The 22701-nt window shown below is 47.1% G+C and overlaps 1 protein-coding gene across 2 annotated transcripts in view; it reads right to left on the bottom strand.

The window, feature by feature from the left end:
* The window catches only part of KIF13B (kinesin family member 13B), a 701202-nt gene that overhangs the window by 349204 nt on the left and 329297 nt on the right, over window positions 1-22701 (bottom strand). For both annotated transcript variants that reach the window (XM_078649880.1, XM_078649879.1), the window contains one exon: window positions 5016-5128. In XM_078649880.1, coding sequence (XP_078506006.1) covers window positions 5016-5128 — 113 coding nt within the window. The remainder of the gene's footprint in view (window positions 1-5015; window positions 5129-22701) is intronic.

The following is a 22701-nucleotide window of genomic DNA, read 5'->3' as shown; positions in this document are numbered from 1 at the left end:
CCTTTCGAACCAAAGAGTAACAAGCCTTGATGCACAAGACGACCCATCGCGAAATGGTCCGTTTGTGCACCGGCCATCCCTTCTTAGCGCCCACGTAACCAACAAAGAGTTGGTCATCCACCCAGAACTGGCGTGTGCCATCCAGATAGAAGGAGAGCGCACATTTTGGGTCCAGACAGTGGAGCCTCTCTTCCTCTTTCGAGGGATGCGGAGGCGGAAAGAAGGTGGGCAAGGTGATGGACTGCCCGATGTGGAAGGCTGTGACTACCTTGGGCAGGAAAGAGGGTCGCGTCCACAACACAACTTTGTCCGGATGGACTGAAAGGAAAGTAGGCTTAGATGAAAGAGCCTGGAGCTCACTCACTCTCCTGGCAGAGGTGATGGCAACCAGGAAAGCGGTTTTCAAAGTAAGGAGACGAAGAGGACAGTTATGAAGTGGCTCAAAGGGAGCGCACATCAGAATCGTTCGAACAAGGTTCAAGTCCCACTGAAGCATCACGAAAGGAACAGGAGGAAACATATGTGAGCCATGCAAATGCGGTAGTCTCTGCATCTTTTTACACTCTTAGAATGGTCAAGAAACTCTTACCTTTTCTCCCCCCCGGCGCTGGCAAGACCCTCATGTGCACCTTGGTACTTTCCAGGGTCGATTACTGTAATGGTCTGTTATTAAATGCCCAAGCGCAAGTCCTCAATAAGATGCAACTAATCCAGAACGCGGCAGCCAGGATTCTGACCCGTACTCCAAAATTCTCTTCCATCACCACCATTGTTCGCCAACTTCATTGGCTTCCGGTCAGAAGTCGCACCAAATTTAAGGCCTATAAAGCCATGCACAACACAGGGCCAGAATTCTTTAAAAAAAAGCCTTGTGTATATATACTCCCAAAAGAACCTTGCGTTCATCCACAGCCTATTTGCTCCCAATCCCGCGGACAAAAAAAGTGACTTGGGGAGATAGACGCTTCACAGTGGCTGTTTCCAGATTGTGGAACACCCTCCCCCTCGATATCAAAAGCAGTCCTTCCTTGATGACATTTCGGAAACAATTAAAAACATGGCTTTTTAAATCAGTAATAAGTCAATGCTCCCCTTCAGCATATGAATTGAGCAGCGCCGAGACACCTCAGGGTATTTGCGCGCTATAAAAATTGTATAAATAAATAAAAAATAAAAAATATATTAGTGACGCCCTTCAAGAACCTATTTACAACCGGGGACTTGAAAAGGGAGGGCTGATCAGGTAGCCTTAAGAAGGCAGAAATGGCAGAGAGGCAGCCCTTCAGAGTGCCCAGAGCAGAGCCCTGCTGGGCAAGAGAAAGAAGAAAGAGGAGAACCTCTGAAAGAGGGGCAGAGAGTGGATCCACAGCCTTTGCTGTGCACCATGCCACAAATTTGTTCCACTTGCAGGCATATACCGATTTTGTGGAGGGACGCCTGGCTGCCAGAATCACATCGCAGACTTCAGGAGGCAAGTCAAATGGCCTCAACTGCCGCCGCTCAATCTCCACGCATGTAAGTGGAGACTGGACAGGTTCGGGTGCGGGACCGTTCCCTGCTGCTGCGACAGAAGGTCCTCCTGAAGGGGCAGGCGAATCGAGGGATCGACAGACAAGCTGACTAGCTCGGGATACCAGAACCTCCGGGCCCAGTCCGGAGCCACAAGGAGGACTTGGGCCCGGTCGCGCCTGATCTTCTTCAGCACTCTGGGCAGAAGTGGTATAGGCGTACAACAGACCGCAACTCCACTTGTGACGAAAAGCTTCTCCGAGCGAGTGCCGCCTTGGAAATTCCAACGCACAGAACTGATGACATTGCGCGTTCTCTTCTGTGGCGAATAGATCTAACCAAGGCTCTCTCCACTGCTGAAAGAGGCCTTGCACCACGTCCGAGTTCAGAAGCCATTTGTGATCCATCATGCACCGACGGCTGAGTTAGTCAGCCCTGGCGTTCAGGGAACCTGCCAGGTGTTGAACCACCAGGGTCACGCCCTGATGTTCCAGCCACTGCCAGAGGCGCAGAGCCTCCTGGCATAGGGTCCACGACCCCACCCGCCCTGTTTGTTGCAGTACCACATGGCGGTGGTGTTGTCCGTGAACACTTGCACTACACTCCCCCGGACAGAGGGGAGGAATGCCAAAGGTTGATATGGAGCTGGGACTCCGCCGGAGACCAGAAGCCTCTGATCTCCGCCTCTCCCATGTGGCCTCCCCAGCCCTGGAGGGACGCGTCCCTCACAACTACGTGCTCCGGTTGGGGTAGGGAGAGGGATCTGCTGCAGACACAATCGTGGTCCGTGAGCCACCACTGCAACTGTCTTGCAGTGCCCTCCGAGATCAAGACATGGTCGGACAAGTTGCCCTGAGGCTGGGCCCACTGAAACTTCAGGTCCTACTGCAGAGCCCGCATCCGCCACCTGGCGTGATGCACCAGAAGGATGCAGGAGGCCATAAGCCACAGAAGCCGAAGGGGAGCACGGTAAACTGAAAGTGCTCGTGGCCTACCGTGAACCGCAGGTAGCGCCGGTGGGCCGGCAGGACGGGGATGTGGAAATAAGCGTCCTGCAAGTCCAACGCTACCATCCAGTCTCCTGGGTCCAGGGCAGCTAGGACCTGAGCCAGTGTCAGCATCTTGAACCTCTCCTTCCGGAGGAAGCCGTTGACGTTCCGCAGGTCCAAGATAAGGCGTAGGCCCCCTTTGCCCTTCTTGGGAACCAGAAAGTAGTGGGAGTAACAACCACATCCTACTTTTGGCCCAGGAACGCGCTTGATGGCCCCCTTGGCCAAGAGGGCCGAAACTTCCTCTCGCAGTAGATTCAAGTGATCCCCCGACACACGGTGGTACTGCGGTGGCATGGCTTGAGGGGTCGCCTCGAAGGGGAGGGAGTAGCCCCTTCGGACGATTTACAGCACCCACCTGTCCGATGTTATGTCGCGCTAGTGGAGGAGGTGATGGCGAACCCTGCCCCCCACCGGCGTCAAATGGGCCTAAAAGCTCGGACTAGGAAGGCTTTGAGGCGGATGCTGCGGGGGTGGATGTGGACTGGCATCGCCGTTGTCCCCTGGCACCGCCGCGGCGGTTACCACATCCACCACCGCGCTGGATGTTAGTTTGCGGCCCGTGGCTGGCAGGACGTGTAGGGGTGCCCCTTCCTTGGCCACGAAAGGAGTGGAAGAGAGCAGATTGCTGGCGCGGGGCCGACAGGCCCAAGGATTTGGCCGTAGCCCTGGAGTCCTTAAAGCGCTCAAGCGCATTGTCTACCTTGTCGCCAAAAAGGCGACTGCCATCAAATGGCATGTCCATAAGTGTGTTTTGGACATCAGCCGAAAACTTGGCGGACCTCAGCCAGGCGTGGCGACGAATCGTTGCCGCATCTCGACCCTCCACAAGGGCTTGGGTGAGTTTAGTCCGGGCCTCCTCCGTACATTGTGGCAGCACGGCCGCGACCGTGTCCCACAGAGAGTGGGTATAGCGGCCTAAGAGGCACGCGGTGTTGACTGACCGCAACCCCAAACTGAGTGAGGAGAACATCTTCTTACCATATTGTTCGTACCTCTTGGATTCCCGATCGGGGGGAGCCGTCTGGAATGCGGTCTGGGAATTGGAAGCCTGGATGACCAGGCTCTCGGGGGTGGGGTGGGTAGACAGGAAGCAAGGGTCGCCCGGTGGCGTCTGGCATCGTTCCTTTCTACAGGGGGACCTGTAGCGGGCCTGGACCAAGTGCCCAAAAGAACGTCAGACAAGGCCTCATTAAACAGCAATATTAGTCGGAAGAGCGATGTCGCTTTTTCGACTTCTTGTGCCTCTTACCTGAGGACTTGGAGCTCGAGGAATGATGTTGATTGTCCGAGCCGTGATGACTCTGGCCCCGCGACTGGTCCCTCGACCTCCTTCCGGACCGGGACCTTGAACGGCGCGGGCCGACTGCAGGAGCTCGAGGCGCTTACGGGACCGCTCCCGCCTAGCCTTCGACGTCAATGCCCGGCAGTCGGGGCACGACTTGTCATCGGGGTCGGGCCCCGGGCAATGAAGACACCGGCGATGGGGGTCGGTAACCGACATCAGTCGGCTGCAGTCGACGCAGGGTTTAAACCCGGGCATCCCTACCGGCACCGTCGGAGTCGTTCGACTTCGAAAAGGTGATCAAAAATGATCAAAAAAGTTAGTCAAAAAGTGACTAAAGGTACCACTGTTCCCAGATCGGCGCTTGCTGGCGCGGAAAAAATAGGAACGGATGTCAGCGCGCGAGGCGGCGTCTAAGTAGTCCGGCAACGTCATCCCGGCGCCAACGACGCCGACGACTGACGCGGAGCCGCAGACGACGTCTACCGACGCGCAGGGGTACTGCTACGCAAAAGTTTCCGGATCCAGTCTGACGCCTGGGGGTATTCTAAGGTAAGGAATCTAGTACTAACCTGTTTCTTTCAGATCCTGTAGCCATTATAGGAGAGGCCGGGTGCAGAGTGGACAAGGTTGGGACAGTGAAGTCTGAAATGAGGACTGTATGAAGGTGAAGGAGGTTTATAGGAAATGTGGGTGATGCACAGGGCACGACACAGATGGATGGGCCGAGGCCAGAAAACTGACCCTACGGCCAGGAGGTAAATGCATGGACACCCAGGACCTCAAGCAACATGAAGGCAGAGTTGACGCAAGACAACATGGATTGTGGTTTTGTTGCAAACTGGGATAATGTACAGGCAAGAAAGGGCTGTTCTTTATCAACCCTTTCTAATCATGCAATAGAGGTCTCAAACGAGAAAGACATGCAAGCATCAAACGGATGACCGGTAACGAGGGATCCTATGCCATGCTCAAGAGGATGGCAGCATGAATCCCTTGAATGAAGTCACACACAGACAACAGCTCATTGTCCATGACCAGAGGTTGTATCCCTCAGCTGGATCTCAAATCCTGCTCCAGTAGGACAATACCAACTGGAAACTAATTACAGGCAGCAACAATCGCATGCCATTTACTCTCCCTTCACGGATCCTTGCAGTGAAAGGACCTACTTGTTAATGTTGCTTCCCTCCTTCAGTCGGTCCCCTGCGGCGCCAGTCTTTGTGGCTCTTTCGCTGCCGGCGAGATCCACCAGGCTCAGCTTGCTCACCTTCTCGCCAGAGGTCTGCAGAAACAACAGAAGACAGAGGGTGGAATTACCTTTACATTTGCATGGACACTACTACACAACAGTCTCATCAACCTACCAAGAGTGAAATGCATCAAAGGTGGACAAACACCAATAAAAGTTGAGCCAACAATGGTGCCAAATGTTATGTTATGTTATGTTATCAAGCTTTTGTATAGCGTGCAGCTACTCGAAAGGAGTGTCCCGACGCTTTCCACCATCAACTCATAATGAAATAACACAACACAGCTAAAAACAGACATCAGAACAAAACAAAAAACAATAAGCAGTTAAAACAGACTAGGAGTTGAAAAGCCAGGTCTTCAGGCCCCTCCTAAACTGGAGCAGATTGGCAGTACTCCGGAGAGAAAGTGGAAGCAGATTCCAAAGCTGGGGGGCTCTGCAACTAAAAGACCGCCCTCCCGCACGGGCCTTCCTCACCCGTGGGACCACCGCTTTAAAGAGGGCTTCCGAGCGGAGGGAGCGAGCTGGACGATAAAAAGTCAATCTCCGCTGCAGATATCCCGCTCCTGATCCATGCAGAGCTTTATGCATCAGGGTCAGGGATTTAAACTGGATCCGCTTCCTAATGGGGAGCCAGTGAAGCGTCTGGAGCAGCCCGGAAGCTCGAGCTCGTCTCCCTAGGCCAAAGATCGCCCGGGCAGCAGAGTTCTGCACCACCTGAAGGCGCTGGACCAGATAATCGGGAAGGCCTAGAAAAAGAGCATTGGCATAATCTAGCCTCGAACCGACCAGAGCCTGCACAGTAATCCTCCTGTGCTCCTCAGATAACAGAGGCAAAAATTTGCGGAGCATTTTCAATATTCCGTAGCAGGTGCCGGCCAGGCCAAGGATGTGAATTCGGAGCGACAGCTGATTGTCTAGCTTGACGCCCAAATTTTTGGCCACCACGGAGGACTGTGCAGGAGGACTCATGTCGGACGGCCACCAATGCTGCCACTCCGGATCGGCAACGCAACCAAAAAATAAAATCTCGGACTTGCCCGAGTTGGCCCTCAGACTGTTCCGCTGGAACCAGTCGAAGACCAGCGCAAGGCAGTCCCGGATTCTCTCTCCAACAAACTCTTGATCTTTCCCGCATGTGAAGAGGAGTTGCGTGTCGTCGGCATAGGAGACGATCTGGGCCCCGTACGCCTCCACCAAGGCCGCCAGAGGGGACATAAAGATGTTAAATAATGTGGGGCTCAACACAGAACCCTGTGGAACCCCAACTCCCAAAGGCGGCATCTCGGCGGAGCTCTGGGAAACCCAGACCGTCTGGCGGCGGCCTTCCAGGAAAGAAGTAAACCACCTGAGCACCGTCCCCCTAAGGCCGATGTCATAAAGCCTAGTTAAAAGCGCCTTATGGGGGACGGTGTCGAAAGCCGCCGAAAGATCTAACATGACCAGCATGGCCCTGCCGCCGGCATCCAGAGTCTCCCTGATGATCTCAGTCACCTCTATCAAAGCTGTTTCCGTACTAAAATTAGGACGGAAGCCCGATTGAGATGGATGGAGCAGATTATTAGCTTCCAAAAAACTAGACAGAACACCGTGGGCATGTTTTTCCGTTAACTTCGCTAATGCTGGTAAAAGCGAGATTGGCCTGTAGTTCGCCAAGGCTTCGGTGTCAAGGCCCGTTTTTTTTAGGAGGGGGATCACCATCGCTCTTTTCCAAGAACTGGGGACCCTTCCCTCCCTCAGGGAGGCATTGAGGATGGAGTTGACCAAAGGGTTCACCACTGCCGCCATCCCGGCCAAAAATTTGGCAGGGCAGGGGTCAAGTGGCGAGCCAGATTTAAGGTTGGCCAGCAGCGTCTGCGAGGCCTCGCTGGAAACCGTAGGGAAATCGGACAGCACTGCCGCAGAAATCTGCGGCAGTCTGCAGTCCACCCTCACACCGCTGCTTCCATCCGGTTCCTCCACGAAGGTGGCCTGAATGGCCTTGATCTTATTTGTGAAGAAACCATCTTCAGAAGAGTGCAGCTGTTCTGCAGGAATCCAGCTGTGGCTCAAGAGTATGCGGGTTAGACTCGCAGACCTCTCTGGAGCAGTAGAGGGGTAAAATACACTCCCAGTTCAGAGTGCTGAGCCTGGGAGTGGAAAAATCCCCAATAACAAGACATCTGCGCCACTGTGGCCTCGCTGTGGAAATTACTACAGCGCAACTGGTGTCAACTGGGAAAAGGCGGCATGAGGAATTAATGACAAAGCGGGAAAATACGGATATACAAAACTCTTTAAGGAATAGTATGGCACATCATATCCCATAAGACCTTTGCCCCATCACCTCAGCAACCACCATCACCTTTCACTGGCTTGGCCCATGTTCAGTAGGAGCTGCGGTGCTCAATGTGGTCCAATGGCTACATTTCTGACCTTTGCACCCAGTAACCCAGTCCAAAACACTGGTCCAGACTGGGAGCTAGTGTGGTATTATTTCCATTCCTCTTGGTGTCACAGGTTAATCATATGCTTAATGCAAAAATGGCAAAAGTGACAAAGGGTGCTAGCAACTCTAGGTTACCACACACTCCCTCCACACTGAATCCTGGTTTCAGTAGTCCATATAGACCTCGCGCGCCTTAATGAACTACGTACACCACCCCACACCCGCGCCACAGTAGAAATATTCACCGTGCAGCGCTACGCTGCTTCTTTGAGCTGGATGGTGCTGTCCCGTGCAAGTAAAGTGCCTGACTCTTTCGGTCTACCTACTATTTGTGTGGACAACAAATATTGCTGACTTTAAGAACCCCTCTTGTACACAATAAATGTTACTGTTCACCAGAAAAGAGGTCTGAAGAGAAGCCGCACCCCAACACCCTGAGAAAGCGGAGGTGTTATTTTACATCCAACTTTGAGGAAACACATCCATCAATGTAATGTTAAAAATCGCTGTCCTTTTCTAGAACATAAAAACTAAAGCAGAAAAAACATAAGATAATCAGAAAAAACTAATATCAAATACCTAAGTATTATTTGTCAAAATAGTGATTTGAAATGTCATCTTTGCGTTTCGATGAAAGTGAAAACAATTTGAAAGTTAGGAGAGTGAAAACGGAAACAATTCCCACCTGTGGTGACATGCACTTTGCAGCAGGGTAAAGGTACCCACAAGATAAACTAAAGGTTTATGAGGTGACGTCAGGGATCGCGTGACAGCCCTCCCAACATGCCACAATTTACAGTCCTTAGGCGGACACCCCGCCATAAATCGGCCCCATTCTCTGGACAGGGACGTCAGTGTAGGCGCAGGCCAACACAAACAGCACCTTTAGACACGGGCTGAGCTAGCACGGAGGAAACCGCAACAGAGAGCGGCCATAAAGTGGCTTCTTGTGGCCCCTCCAAAGGCCCGTCGCCCCCCCGCGGGCCTGAAAATCACTGAAAAGCCGCTTTCCAATAAATCCAGCCCGTCCCTTGTCTCTCCCCAGCACGACTTTTGTCATCGCCCACTTTCGAGGCGCGTCTGAATGAGGGATGCTCGGCTCCCCGAGATGCCAAGGCTGCGTCCCAACAGTAAATCTACCCCAGTCAAAGGGGCCTGGGCGCGCAGCTGGCGCCGGGGGGCTGGTTTTATAAGCCGGCACTGGCCACAAAGGAATCAAAGGCAGCCGAGAGGGCTACCAGCCCGGGCCTGGCCCTCGTGGCGGGGAGGCGAGGAGGACGGCGGGGAGGTGCCTTGGGAAGATGTCGCCATCACCTCCGTCGCGGATTTATGGGCGGCGTGAGATGCCATCTTTCGCAGATGTGTGTATCAAGCTGCATCTTTCATCTCTTTGCAAACTGCTAAATTGGGACAGGACAAAGCTTTTAAGGATTAGAGGAACCGCCTCCCCCATTTTAATCACCCATATAAATCAGAAGGGATCTTTCCAGGTGTCAAGCACCCTTCGCCCTCCCGCTGCTGTCAAGGATAGAGGTTTTTGACAAAAATGTCATCACGTTGCACACGTACGCAGAGTGCGTAACTAGACGTACCGAGCAAGGCCTTCCGCCATATTGGAAAAATACCAACAAACAAGTTCTCACCAACTTTCCTCCAAAACTCTTTATGTGGTCAGTTTAGAACACCAGCATACCTTGGTGTGGGGAGTGTAGCAATGTTGGTCCGTTCAGCCAAAGCCTTTTAAGTGTCTTTATTTGATGATTTAAGTTACAGAGACCCCATTCACAGAGGACCACAGATCCACCGCAGCTGCTCTCAGCCAAGCCTCCAGTTTCTCTCCCAAGAATCTCTGGCTCGGTTGCCACTCTACGCATCACTCCTAGGTCACAGAAGCAGCTGTGCAGGTGGTTCCATGACCTAGGATCCCACATCACCGCCCCGTTTATAATAAATTCACATTGAACTTGTAAACCCCCCTTACACACTTACCAAACTAAAGAAAACACAACTTTACAAAACCAAAATACAAAACAGACTAAACATCTGTGAACAATAAGCAAAATATGCATCATTAACAATAACAACTCTACACAGTCATGAAACCGAACAGGTCTTTTCTTTACGAATTGAGGTCGCGTATTAGATTCCTCAGGCAACCTCTTCTCCACAGAGAACACCTGAACCCAGCGCTGTGCTGCATTTGGATATCATATTAAGATTCCAAATTTGCAAAATCCAAGGCACACGCTAGGAACAATGATACCTAACTTGGACTCAAAGGACTGAGTCGATTCAGAAACATTTAAAGACAGAGCAACATTTGATAGCAATGCCGCTTTTTTAAGAATCATATGGCAGGCGGGAGGAGCTACTGATGGAGCGAGATTCAGAAATGTTTTTCATTTCGACCCGTGAAGTCACACTTCCATAATAAAATAATAAAATTAACAGTTGTATTGTGTATGTATTAATTTAATCTAGTTTAAGTTGCATCTACACCTGACAAACGCGGGATACTAACATCTGTGCTCATAAACGTGCATTATGTTGCATTTCCTTGTTTGTGAAAATAATAAATTAATCGCGTTTATTGTCATGTCAAAAAATTAACTGCAGCTGTTTAGAATAATTGGCATGTGCTTATTTTGCTTCCCTGTCTATGTGGTGTCACTCTATTCTCTATAGGTGCATTAAAGTACATTGCTGGATAATAAGAAGAATGGTAGATATAAAATGCTGCTTTATTTGTTTGCTTCTGCTAGGTAATTCAGACTAATGGGTTGGTTATTAGCAATAAAGGGTGGCAACAGAACAAATTGTTTTTCTTGCAGTAATTATTTTCTTGTGTTTGTTTATACATTAGTTAATAAAGAGGCTTTGGGCCTAGTGAAAACTTTCCGTGCTTGCAAAAATCTGCTTGGAGCCAGAATAAATCCGTGATGGCTACAGTTTTCTCCGTCTGAAAAGTTTGTTATGATGAGATCACATTCTCTTTGCCGAACAAGGCCAAGGCCAGGAACCGGCGAAAGGATTATAACATTCATGCATCCGAGGAAGCTAAAACTTAAATTTTGTTGCTAAAGTAGCGAACTGGAGGAAACTGCGTTTTTCAAAAACCGGAGACAATGGTCTCTAAGAATGATGACGGAACTGTAATTCTGAAATCTGGTGACATGTCGCTTGTCACTTTTGAGCCAATGGGACTTCATTTCAGCAGAGAAAAATATACAATTTTAGATTAGCTTAGCGTAGAAAGGTATAAAAACTCTTGCCCCGTGGAAGAGTTATGCTTCTCCTTGCGGACCTTTTGATGAGGGCGTTATGCTGTTGGACTTCTCTTGGAGCACGTAAGAGCCTTCAAAGACTTTACTCTTGATTTTCCTTATAGCTAGCATTAGTTAGGGACTTAGGTTTTGAAAAATGCCAAGCTGATAACTTTTCATTTGCAATAATAATTTTGATTCATAATAAATTTGTCATAACTATTTACAATGATTCAAATAAAAATGCTTTAATAAAATCTCTAATACATTTTCCAAATGAGTAGCTAATAAAAATCTTACTTTGGAAATCAAGCTGGTCTTGTTATTTTCATATGTATAGGTTATTCATAGTTAGATCTTATCGCCACAGTGGCTTAATTAGCTTGTAGGTTTGTATAGTATGAAGAATTCATTTACCATGGTTGTATATAAATGTATATAATTTGTGAATAGGTTAATTAGGTCACATGATCCAGTTGGTTATAATATGTCATGTTAGATTTATGGGCCTTATGAGAGTTTATTGATTGATGGTGTATATAGTAGAGTTGGGTAGCATTTGCTTATGACATATTTCCAAAAGCCCGCTGGATCACTACGACAGCAAGAAAGATGGCCGCATAGTCTCCCGGCTCCGCTGACCTCCGTCTTGCGCTCCAAGATCCTGTCACTTATCCTGATTTCCTGCCCCGGATCTGTGTGCGTGAACTAATCCGCACTCCGATGGTGTGATCCCGGGGTTTTTCTGACATTGTGGAGCTGGGTAACGTTGAGGACCGATTTGTGGCCTAACCCAGTCTGAAAGCCTGGGTCTCGAGTGCTGACTTAGCCTGGTCCGAGTTGAACAACAGCGGACTGGTGAGGGTGGCAGGGTCCGGTCTCTGGTACTTTCGGATATTTTTTGGATTGCTTTGCTATCATCTGCAGCCTGGTGTTGTGTTGGAGGTGAGGAGACGAGTGACGCACGGTGCGGTGTCGCAGGGGGTCCCTGACCAGGAGGCCCGGCACTTGCATCGCCGGCGCACCTGGGTTGGAGTCTCGTCGCGTACTAATGCATACTGACGGTTGGTCCCTCACTGCACAGTCCTGCTCCTGCTGATCTCACCTCGGAGAAGGCGTCTCTCCGTGGGGACCATTATGCCTGAGGAAAAGTGGAACCAGGCGGAGCAGGCCCAAAGGGGCCCGTCATTGCGGGAGGTGCTGGCGGCCCTAGAGGCACTTCAGGCGACTGTGGCAGCTCAGACCTGCGGCCTGTTGTCGGCGGCAGATGGACTTAAAGGACTGAGACCGGATCCTGACTCGATGCCCGAGACCCGGCAGCCAGCTTGCCTCTTGATCGACGCCCCAGTGGCGCAATTAGACCCAGTGCTGGAAGCTGTGCCTGCCCCTACAGAAGTGGATCTCCTTGAATGGGCTGTGATCGGTGACTTAACTAATTTTTGGGAATCCCCGGTTTTGCAGCTGTCGGAACATCCAACTGCTGTCCCTATCCTGGAACCTTTTAATTGGTACTGTGCACTGTTTTGCATTGTGTCGAACCCCCTCCCCAGTCGGTATATCAAGATGGCGGATGTGATAAGGCCTGGCTTCGGAGACGGGGAGGGACATCGTCGGTACCAGCTGCTTACTTTGGGATCTACTGTTCTTCCATCTACTGAACTATGTTCCGACCACTTCTATGTATCTTTTGACATTTTGATGATGGGGCTTTATTCGTCTGAGGGACTCGGCGAATTCGATCGACGGGGCCAATGCTGAGATTGTTGTTTGGGTTGTTCATTGTGGTCTTATCGGTAACTGGACTGCTTCATTAGCTTAACGGAGTCCGGGGCAGGGCTGGTGGTTCCCCCCGGGATGTTTTCTCAGTTTGGACTATTCAGATGTGACAGTTTCGGGGGGACCCCTTTGTTAGGGCGGGGGGGAGGGACCGGGAGCACATAGAAGATAGCCCTCCTCCATTTCCCCTCTTTGGGTGGGGTTTAATTTCTTTCTGTCTTTCTCTGGGTCTTTCTATATTTCGGGTCTCAGTTCTTGGGCGACAGGCACGCTGCTGGGGGGTAGGCCGTAGTCATCTGCAGGGGTGCAGGGTGGGGGTTTGGGGGATGGGCGTTTTGTTTTCGTTTTATTTCTATGGCCTTTTTTCTTCTTATCTTTCTTTGCCCTTTTCTTTTCTTCCTTTCCGGGTCAGTGTAATGGGTTCAATTTTATGGCCATCTCTGCTGTTTCATATGTGCCTCAATTCTCGCGATGTTTCAGTGCTACTGGGCGGGCACTCAGCTGGCGTGAACTGTATTTGTACGCTCGCTTACCTTTAATAATATGTTTTAACGCCGCTGACTTACACGAAGATGATTTAACTGTGGACATATGCTATTTCGCCCCCCCCCATTTTTTCACAACTTGAGATATTGTATGGCACCTGATCCTTCTATCTTATATTATAAAATGGAACCTTTTTATCCTGTTACCAACTTGATATGTTTACAACCAGTACGTATATTGGACGTGGCGAATCTGCTCCCCGGGATGCTGAGTCTGGGTTTTGATTGTTTTATTGTGTTGCAACTGCTTAGGGGCCAGCCCTAGGGGTTGTAGGCCCGTGTTTGTACTTGGTTGAAATGTCAAATAAAGGTTTTCCCAAAAAAAAAAAAAAAAAGATTCCAAATTTGATTGTCCTCAGTTTTCACCGCATTCCTGAAGAGCTTTCTCACTCTACACGGCTTACTGTACATGGAACTTTTCCTTGGAGATTTAATTTTTATCCAATCACCTACTTGCACTCTCGTTTCTTTAACATCTTTCTTCCTGTCATACAACACCTTGGAATTCAATTTCTTTTTTCTTCTCTTGCTTCCCAATCTAATCTATTAATTCACGAACATGCTCATCCATTGACTTTTCTCATTGACTCAAGCAGAGATGACTTCAGAACTAGGCATCCTTCCTTCCATCCTTCCTTTCCATGCTCATCCATTGACTTTTCTCATTGACTCAAGCAGAGATGACTTCAGACCTAGGCATCCTTCCTTTGAACACTCGAAATGGAAACACTCCTGTTGTAGAATGTGGTGTCAGCCTGTTCTCTCTCACTTTCTTCCTCAAACTCTCTTCCATGTTAATTTCACACATAAGAAACTGCTGCAAACTTTCCTTCAACACCTTAATAAAGCGTTCCACAACACCATTAGATTCTGGATTAAATGGTGCAGCTTTCTTATGTTTCACACCTCTTGTCCTCAAAAATTCTTCTACCACCGCCAAAGTAAACTGGACTCCATTACCCGTGAGAACACTGGAGGGAAAACCCTCTATCTCAACCAGTTCCTCTAAGAAACCAATCACATCTTTTGATTCCATAGAATTGACCACTTTATTCTCAGGCCACCGCAAACACATATCCAAACTTACATACTTATCCTGTGAATTTACTTTCACCGGCCAAGTGTGTCTAACGCGATATCCACCCGTGGTCCAGAGGCTCGTTCTCTGACCATTGGCTGTGCCCTGCAGCACTTTTTCAAATCGCGCACAATCCATGCATTAGCTAACCTCACTTTCTATCATCAAGTCTATAGAGGGCCAGCAACAGCATTCTCTCACTCTCTCTAGAAGTCATTGAAATGCCTATATGGCTCGCATGGGCATTTTCTACTAAAATCCACAGGAGGAAGAAGTTTGTATCCTCTTAAAAGTACTCCATCCACCAGAGAAAGTTCATTGAGAACTTCCCAAAAGCCTAGTACGTCTTTCACACTTGCCTTTGACCACCCAACCTCCTAACACCCTTTATACCTCAATTTATAAACACACATTGTTTTACAACATCCTCTTCCATTCTTCTTATACGATACCTTCAGTCACAACACATAAGTTTACATTTTCGTCTTCACCAGCAAAGCTTTCTTCTAGTAACGACTAGTCTTCCTCTAAATCAACATACAACCTCGAGAGACAGTCTGCCGGCAGGTTACTTGCACCAGGTACTTACATTAATTAAAACTCAAACTCCTGAAATGCAATGACCCATCTGCGAATGAGACTCGAGATCTGATCAACACCTTTCTTCGTAAAGACCTCTTTAAGGGATTTATGATCTGTCTTTATTTCAAACTTTAGCCCCCAAATAAACTTTCTTAGATTTCTTACAGCCCAAAAGACTCCCAGAGCCTCCTTCTCAGTAACTGAGTAGTTGACTTCTGCATCTCTCAGGCGACGTGAGATAAAAGTAATAGTTCTATACACACTATTTGATCTCTGCTACAATACAGCCCCCAAACCCTTTGAGCTTGCATTAGTCATGACATAACATCTTTTACATCAAAACTCCTAAGATCAGAGGCTTTCTCCAAGGCAGACTTCACATCTCTAAATTCCACTTCACACACACCAGACCATACAAACTCTATCCCCCTCGTCAACAGTGAGCTGAGGGTCACCGTCCTTTCAGCAAATTTAGGGACAAATTTATTGTTGAACTCTGCCATGCCTAAAAATTTGACTAATTCATCTTTGTACTTTAGAGCTCACTTTATTGTATCAACTAACGCTTTCTTAGGGCGAATTCCAGAACCAGTGACGAGATGCCCTAACTATTCTATCTCTGAAACAAAGAATGTGCATTTTCCTCGTGTAAGCGTCAAACCACACTTTAACAGTTTCTTCAACACTTCACATAACCTTTTGTTGTGCTCTTTTACAGTTGAGCCCACCACCACTATATCACCTTGATATATTTTCACTCCCTTTAATATTTTCTCCATCGCCCTCTGAAATACAGAGGCAGCTGATATAAGCCCAAACAGCATTTTTTTAAATGTAAAGTTATCAAAGGGAGTGGTAAGGGTGGTCAACTCTTGTGATTTATCAGTCAGTTTTATTTGGTGATAAGCTGAACTGAGGTCTAAAGAAGAAACGTATTTGGCACCATTCAACATCCTGAGCATCTCACTGATGTTGGGAAGTAGATAATGATCCACCACCACAGCCTTATTAAGCTCCCTCAAATCTACACATAAGCGAGCTTCACCATTGGCTTTGCGAGCTAAATACTGTATCCTTCACTACAACCACCTTAACAGATATGTCATCACACTTATTTGCCAGTAAGGCCTCTTTACGAATGACTTCCACACATGCTTCACTGTTCTAGTGTCTTCGCTATGGTCAAAACCTCATGCAGAGATGGATTGTCATTCTCCCACATGGTTTCCTTAGCCTTTTCCAAAATGCATCCCAGCATGAACGGATATCCCTGAGACGTTCCTCAATTGAGCCTCCAAAGTTACACATTGACGCCAGTTTACGTAACCAGTTATAGACTGCTCCACAGTCTCGTTTCAGCGTTGCATTCTCTTACCAAAGAGGTATTGTTCAAGCATGGTGATCAACTCAGGGAGATAATGCAAATCAAGCTTTTTTATAGCAATCTCATATTCATTTAAATCTGCTACATAGTCCCCAGACAATTCTGTATTAAAACACTTTCTGCCCTTCTGACCCAAAACAATGTAACAACAGCAAGGTCTTCCTTTCCACACTCAGAGAGGCACCACACACTTTTGCATAGTGTGGAAAAACCTTCTTTCATTTTGAGAACTTTATAGGTGGTTCCTCTGGAGAGCTCAAAAAGAAAGATGGTGTAGGAACATTTTGCATGCTGTTTGTCCTTGCCACAGATATCTTGGGGAAAAAACATGGTCTTATCAACCCAACAACAAAGGTAAATTTATAGGAAGTAAAAAGATAACTTAATAAAGGATAGTTGGTGTACTATTAACTGCCTACAATGTCTACAGAGTACCTAAGTGATAGGTGTACCATTAACTTGTGCAGAAACAAACCGTGTGCGGGTCACCTGTTGATGACCACTCAGTAGACTTCCAGGTGCGTCACTCATTCTTTTCTGTTTCCACAGTTGGTACTGCTTTACCCAATATGGTGTTCGTTCACCAAAGCTTATTTGAGAAGCGTGTTTCACATCCAAGTATGGAACGGTGTGCGTATCACCGAGACACACTAGGCTCATGCCTCATGTGACCACTTACAGTATGCATGTCACCGAAGCTTAGTGAGATCGTAGCAGTCTGCGTATTACCGAGACACGCTGGGATAATTCCCGATTTAAGATGGCCACCTGGAGTCTTTATGTGATGTAGTTGCTGCTGCGTTCCAGCTATGTTTCAGTACCAGAGTGACTGCATGATGGAAGCGTGAGAAGCACTCGATTGTTGTGCTCAGTGCGCGCACAGTGGATCTGGCTTCACCAGCGCAGGCAATATCGCCCAAGACCAACTGCAGTCTCAATAAGCATGGTAATATATAAAAAATAAAAATATCTTGAGTACTTGCTGTGTTGGGGTCTCTGATGATCGTGACAGGCTGTGGTCAGGTTACGCGTGAAACGGTCATCGCCAGTGCAGAAAAGATGATCCATTCATCCAAAGCCTTTTAAGTGTCTTTATTTGAAGATTTAAGTAACAGAGATACTCATCCACAGACAGAGCACAGATCCACCACAGCTACTCTCAGCCAAGCCTTCCGTTTATCTCCCAAGAAACTCTGGCTCGGTTGCCACTCTACGCATCACTTCTAGGTTACAGAACCAGCTGTGCAGGTGGTTCTATAACCTCGGATACCACAGAGCGTTTTAGACAGGCGAGGATAAGCTATGTTACCTAAGAATTGAAAATAATTACGGCTTATCACGGACTGTTCGAGTCGCCAGACGACTTAATGAGTAATCTTATTAATTCCAACATCTGAGTAACAGCCGAGTTGTATCACTGGTACAGGGGTATCATGTCTATGTCGTAAAAAATTAGAGCTAACAACCACAGTTAAATTAGATACTGTGAGTCAAATACTTGTTAACATACATAACTGAGGGAGGCATTTTAAGATTAAAGAAACAGTGCACAACTCCGCTCTAGATTTTATCTTCAGTAGTGTTAAGAAATCAGGTCTCAGAGACATGACCTGAGGAATGGGAGAGAAGTCCAGGAGAACAGATACAATTGTATGTGTCACAATAAGCGGCTGTAAATTGCGAACCGACCTTTTGAGACCAATAACTTATTTTGCAGACCAATGTAAATGTAAATGTCATGGTACTTATAGAGCGCACTGTCACCAGACGGTCACCTTGCGGTGTCGCCTATTCGGCTTACTGGCGCTGATACTCATACCGCTGTGGAACCCCTCCTGGCTTTCCCTGTCAAGTGTCCACTCCTGGGCACCCCCAGGGTGAAGCCAGGCATCCTTAGCGCTGTTGGGGCCGGTGCGGAGGCTAAGCAAGCTATTGCCCAGAGTTGCAGCGTGGGGCCCGTGATTAGAATAGGCACCGAGGCGGGAATTAACAGGTCCGAGGAAATTGAGCCCGAGACTCCGCCGAGGCGGGAATCGAACCCTGGTCCCTAGCCAGAACTCTGCATCAGGGTCTGCCGCTCTAACCATTGAGCCACACTCCTCCAATCAATGTATTAATAGTTCGGTTAAAACTAAGGAATCAGAGGGTTGCAGCACGACCTGCCTAGTTAATAACTTATTTAGCAGGTTGCACATTGCGACTGCCTCCAACTGAAGATCTTCACAGGGATTGACTTGCAAGGAATAGCAAACCACCACCCCTCTGAAAGTATATCAGAATGGAATGTTTTAAAAAAGTCTGAGTTCCTTACAGTAAATGGGGCTGCTTTGTGGGAAAAAAACCCCAATATGTACATATATACAAACACAAATATATACACACACATATAACTATATACACATATATACAGACATAATATATACACACACACACACACACATATATTACCTACTGGCGGTCGCCAGTAGGTATATATAGTTAGGATTTTTTCTCTATGGGATTTTTGAAAATTCTATGTCTAATAACTTTGGCGTTTGTGGACGGAATTGGCTGAAATTTTCAGGAAAATGGCACATTTTGTTTCTGAGCAGCCCTTGAAAATTTGGGGGGGGTTCGTCAAGGGGGGGCCGAGAAAAAAGGGGGGTCCCAAAACGTGTTTTTAACATTGAGTTTTCCATAGGGCGGTTGGCCTCACTTTTAGCCCGAACGGCTGAATGGATTTGCACGAAACTTGGCAAAATTGTAGGGACTGGTAGCCCGATGTGCCTTTTGTAGGTCTCAATATATGTGCTACAGTGGATTTTGAGAAATTAACGTTTAAAAAAAGATATATATCTGTAACAGCGGACCGGGCAGCGCTCCAGTACGCGTACTTTTCGCGCAACGGAGCTTTGTGAAGCGAAGCTGATTGGTTCTCCGGCGTCTGTAAACATTCCAAACAGTCCGTAGCGGCCGCCATCTTGTCTCTCGGTAGGATCGAGAGACAAGAGGAGGCCAAAGCGAAGGGGCAAATGACCATAAGGGGGCATAGTAGATCCTCGCTGACCCCCTAGGTTTGATGTACCATTTTGCCAAGTTTGGTGTAATTCCGTTCAGCCATTCAGGCTGTAGACGTATGTAAATGTCCTATGGAAAATTGCATGGGGAAAACACATTTGAAAGTGTTGAAATTTAGAACCAATTAAAATGTTACTTTGGTTTTGTATTTGTGTGTGATGAAAGTTAATTGGTTATGTATATATGTCAAATGAGAGGAAACCACAGCCATTTTGTGATACTACTGTCTGAGGTAAATTTGTGAGGAATTTTTGGTGGCGAATTTCTGGTGTTTGATTTACACAGTACTAACACTTCTCCTACTTTTAAAAAGGTGAGTTGTTAATTTGTAAGGGGAACTATGTTGTACACTTGAAGATAATTTGAAAAATGTTTTCTGTTATTTATTTGCAGTCCTTCTGTTATACTAAATACTTGATAAAGTTAGTTTTATATTATGTATTACTAAAAACGATAAATGAAAGTGATTATTTTTTTCTGCAATTTACAGCAAGCAATTTCAAAATAAAATGGCTCACAATGAAGAGACCGTGGCAATTTCTTTTGAATTGTCCACTACATTGATTGAAATTGAGAGCACCAATAATGAAATATTGTCACAAGGAGGAGATGACTTGTATGATTCCATTAGATTGATTGAAATGGACAGCACCAATAATGAAATATTGTCACAAGGAGATGACTTGAATGATTCCACTACATTGATTGAAATTGAGAGCACCAATAATGAAATATTGTCACAAGGAGGAGATGACTTGTATGATTCCATTAGATTGATTGAAATGGACAGCACCAATAATGAAATATTGTCACAAGGAGGAGATGACTTGAATGATTCCACTACATTGATTGAAATTGAGAGCACCAATAATGAAATATTGTCACGAGGAGATGACTTGAATGATTCCACTACATTGATTGAAATTGACAGCACCAATAATGAAATATTGTCACAAGGAGGAGATGACTTGAATGATTTTTTTGATCAATCTGTTGATGGCGAATTTATCGAATGTTTGGAGACCATAGAGTTACAAGAATCATCATTGCAGACTTTTCATGAGGAAATTGCTGATGAGGACATGTTACTAGTTCTTTCAAATTTAGAAAATTCTGAAGAATAAATTTATATTTAGAAATCAAAAATTGTTTGAGACATTATTCATTTTTATTTTTAATTTATGAGGTTGTAGCGAAGTGATTGTAGTATAAAATGAGACTTATAGTATAGAGTGCAACATTTTTATGTTACATGGTAAGTTTACTCATATTTACTTCCCTTCTGCCACTATATTATCTCCAATGTGTATTTGACATCTCTTCTTCATCTCCGGCCTCCTTTCTCTCACTGTGTGTCTCCGATGCATCTTATCGCTGCTATTTTGTGTAATTACAGAAGAGAGTAAAATAAAATAGTTCGGAACGTGAAAAGGGGGCAAAGTAGAGTACTCCTCACCCCCTAGGCCTTTTTAGGCGGTCCCAAAAGGATCAGTTTCTGCTTTCCTGAGAGATTATGGTACGAGTTCCATATACCACAATAATTTGCATTACAACATGCAAGATATCTATCTCCTATTACCAACTTTTGGAGATATTCGCGCTAAGCGCGAATATCTCCAAAAAGTAACACCTGCCCTGAGCAGTTCTTAGCCATGTTATCCAATGGGAGGTGGATAACATGGCTAAGAGCATTAGCTCGGTAATGCATGAATATCGCTGAGTTTTTAGCGATATTCATGCATTGCGGCCGTTTATTATCGCATTTGCGATAAACCTTGATAATAGCAAGGTTTATCTTCGATAATTTCTGACGATGCTTAGCGGTAAAAAAATTCGTTGGTAAGCATCGTTAGCGATAAATATCGCTTAACTTTGGTAATATGCACCAACGTCTGTTAACGTTCGATTCGAAGGAAATGAGGAAGTGTTGAAAAACATTGTCTGCGCCATCTTGCCTTTTTTGAAATGCCACACTTTTGTCGTGCACGGCAGCCATTTTAGATGCCTTGACCAGACCCACTCTCTGCACGCTGTCGATTCGTAGCATGGCTCCTCACCCTCGCAAGCATCTTCCCCAGGCACTGGTCACCCCCGCTCTCTGTCTTATGCATCGGCAATAAACCTCACCCCATCTGCGCTGCTCTTCCCTGAAAATCACACTCTGTGCCCGCCCGACACCTCCCTTTCGCCCTATTCACTACCGCACCCTCTGACACTCCTCTTCCTCTGTGTCCGATTGTCCAGGCTATCACCTAGCCCTGCAGATGTAGTTTATGGCCCCAGCTGTAAAGAATCACCCCTCTTCAAAGGAGTTATAGTAGATCAAGGCCCACACCCGATGAGATCCGTCACACCACACGTGTTCCTACTATCTGAAAACCATCCTGTATTGTGATTGGGGAGGGGACCGAGCCTGAAGCGGAAGATTCCAGGAATGACTCTTTGTACATCAAAGTTTTTACAATTATGTGTCACATTAAAAATATATAGCACTCCAACAAAGTAGTAGGAATATAAAACTTTAATAACATATAAATATATACAACAAAACAAAAACAGTAAAAACATTTAAACAACGAAGAGACCGTGGCAATTTCTTTTGAATTCCTGATGAGGACATGTTACTAGTTCTTTCAAATTATGAAAATTCAGAAGATGTTGCCTGGGGGTGGGTCGTCAGTAGCAGTCTGTTGTGCGAATAGTTCCAAGGCAGCAGAACGCGCTGAAATCTAGATGGCACGAAAGTGATGTCTAGTAAGTTGCCGACCAGCAAATAACGGCGTGGGGCGCCGCGGGGGTGAGTGAGTCCAGTAGGCACCACAGCTATTCTTACCGGCATTGCAGAATTACTGCTGGGGACAATGCCTGTGCTGTAGCAGGGTCACAGCAGAAATAAAAAGGATTCTGTTGAAGATGTTGTTGGTTTTCAATTTGAAAACAGTTCTGGTGTCAACTGCTATGCTAATGTAGTGGTTAATGTTTTGTTTTCTCTAGAAAATTTAAAAGAGGGGGAGGCAGTCCAAAGTTCCGTTAAAAGGGCAAAGGAAAGGATCGGTGGTTTGAACTATCAGTCAAAAAGGGGAGGGGGTGCAACAATTTTTCCTACCGGGTCACACTGTGCTTTCACCGGAACTGAGGTCTGCAGGATTCTAGTAATTCAAAGTGAGGCTGGCGCCAGCATGGGAGCGCCGACGTCACGCGGATACAGTTTCGTCACTCCACGGGCGATCATGGCAGTCATTCCCCATCGGGGGTCGGAGACTCCCGCGGCTCCTCTAGAATCTTCAAGGTCGTGGAGGACTACGGTGGTGGAGTCAACCAGTGACCGGGCCATTTCTTTATGCTGGGCCCGCTCTTGCCAGGTCGACCGCCATTTTGAGAGTTCGGTAGCTACTGGCGATCGCGGGGTCAAATGAGCGGACGGGCTCCACCCTGCCGGGCGAGACGTTGCAGCATGGCCACAGCGGAAGAACCCTTTTCCGGGCGCCTGGAG

The sequence above is a fragment of the Lissotriton helveticus genome, chromosome 6 (genome assembly GCF_964261635.1).
Source record: "Lissotriton helveticus chromosome 6, aLisHel1.1, whole genome shotgun sequence".
Classification (NCBI taxonomy): Eukaryota; Metazoa; Chordata; class Amphibia; order Caudata; family Salamandridae; genus Lissotriton; species Lissotriton helveticus.
Note: the sequence above shows the minus strand (reverse complement) of the source record. Positions and strands in the feature narration are given on the sequence as shown.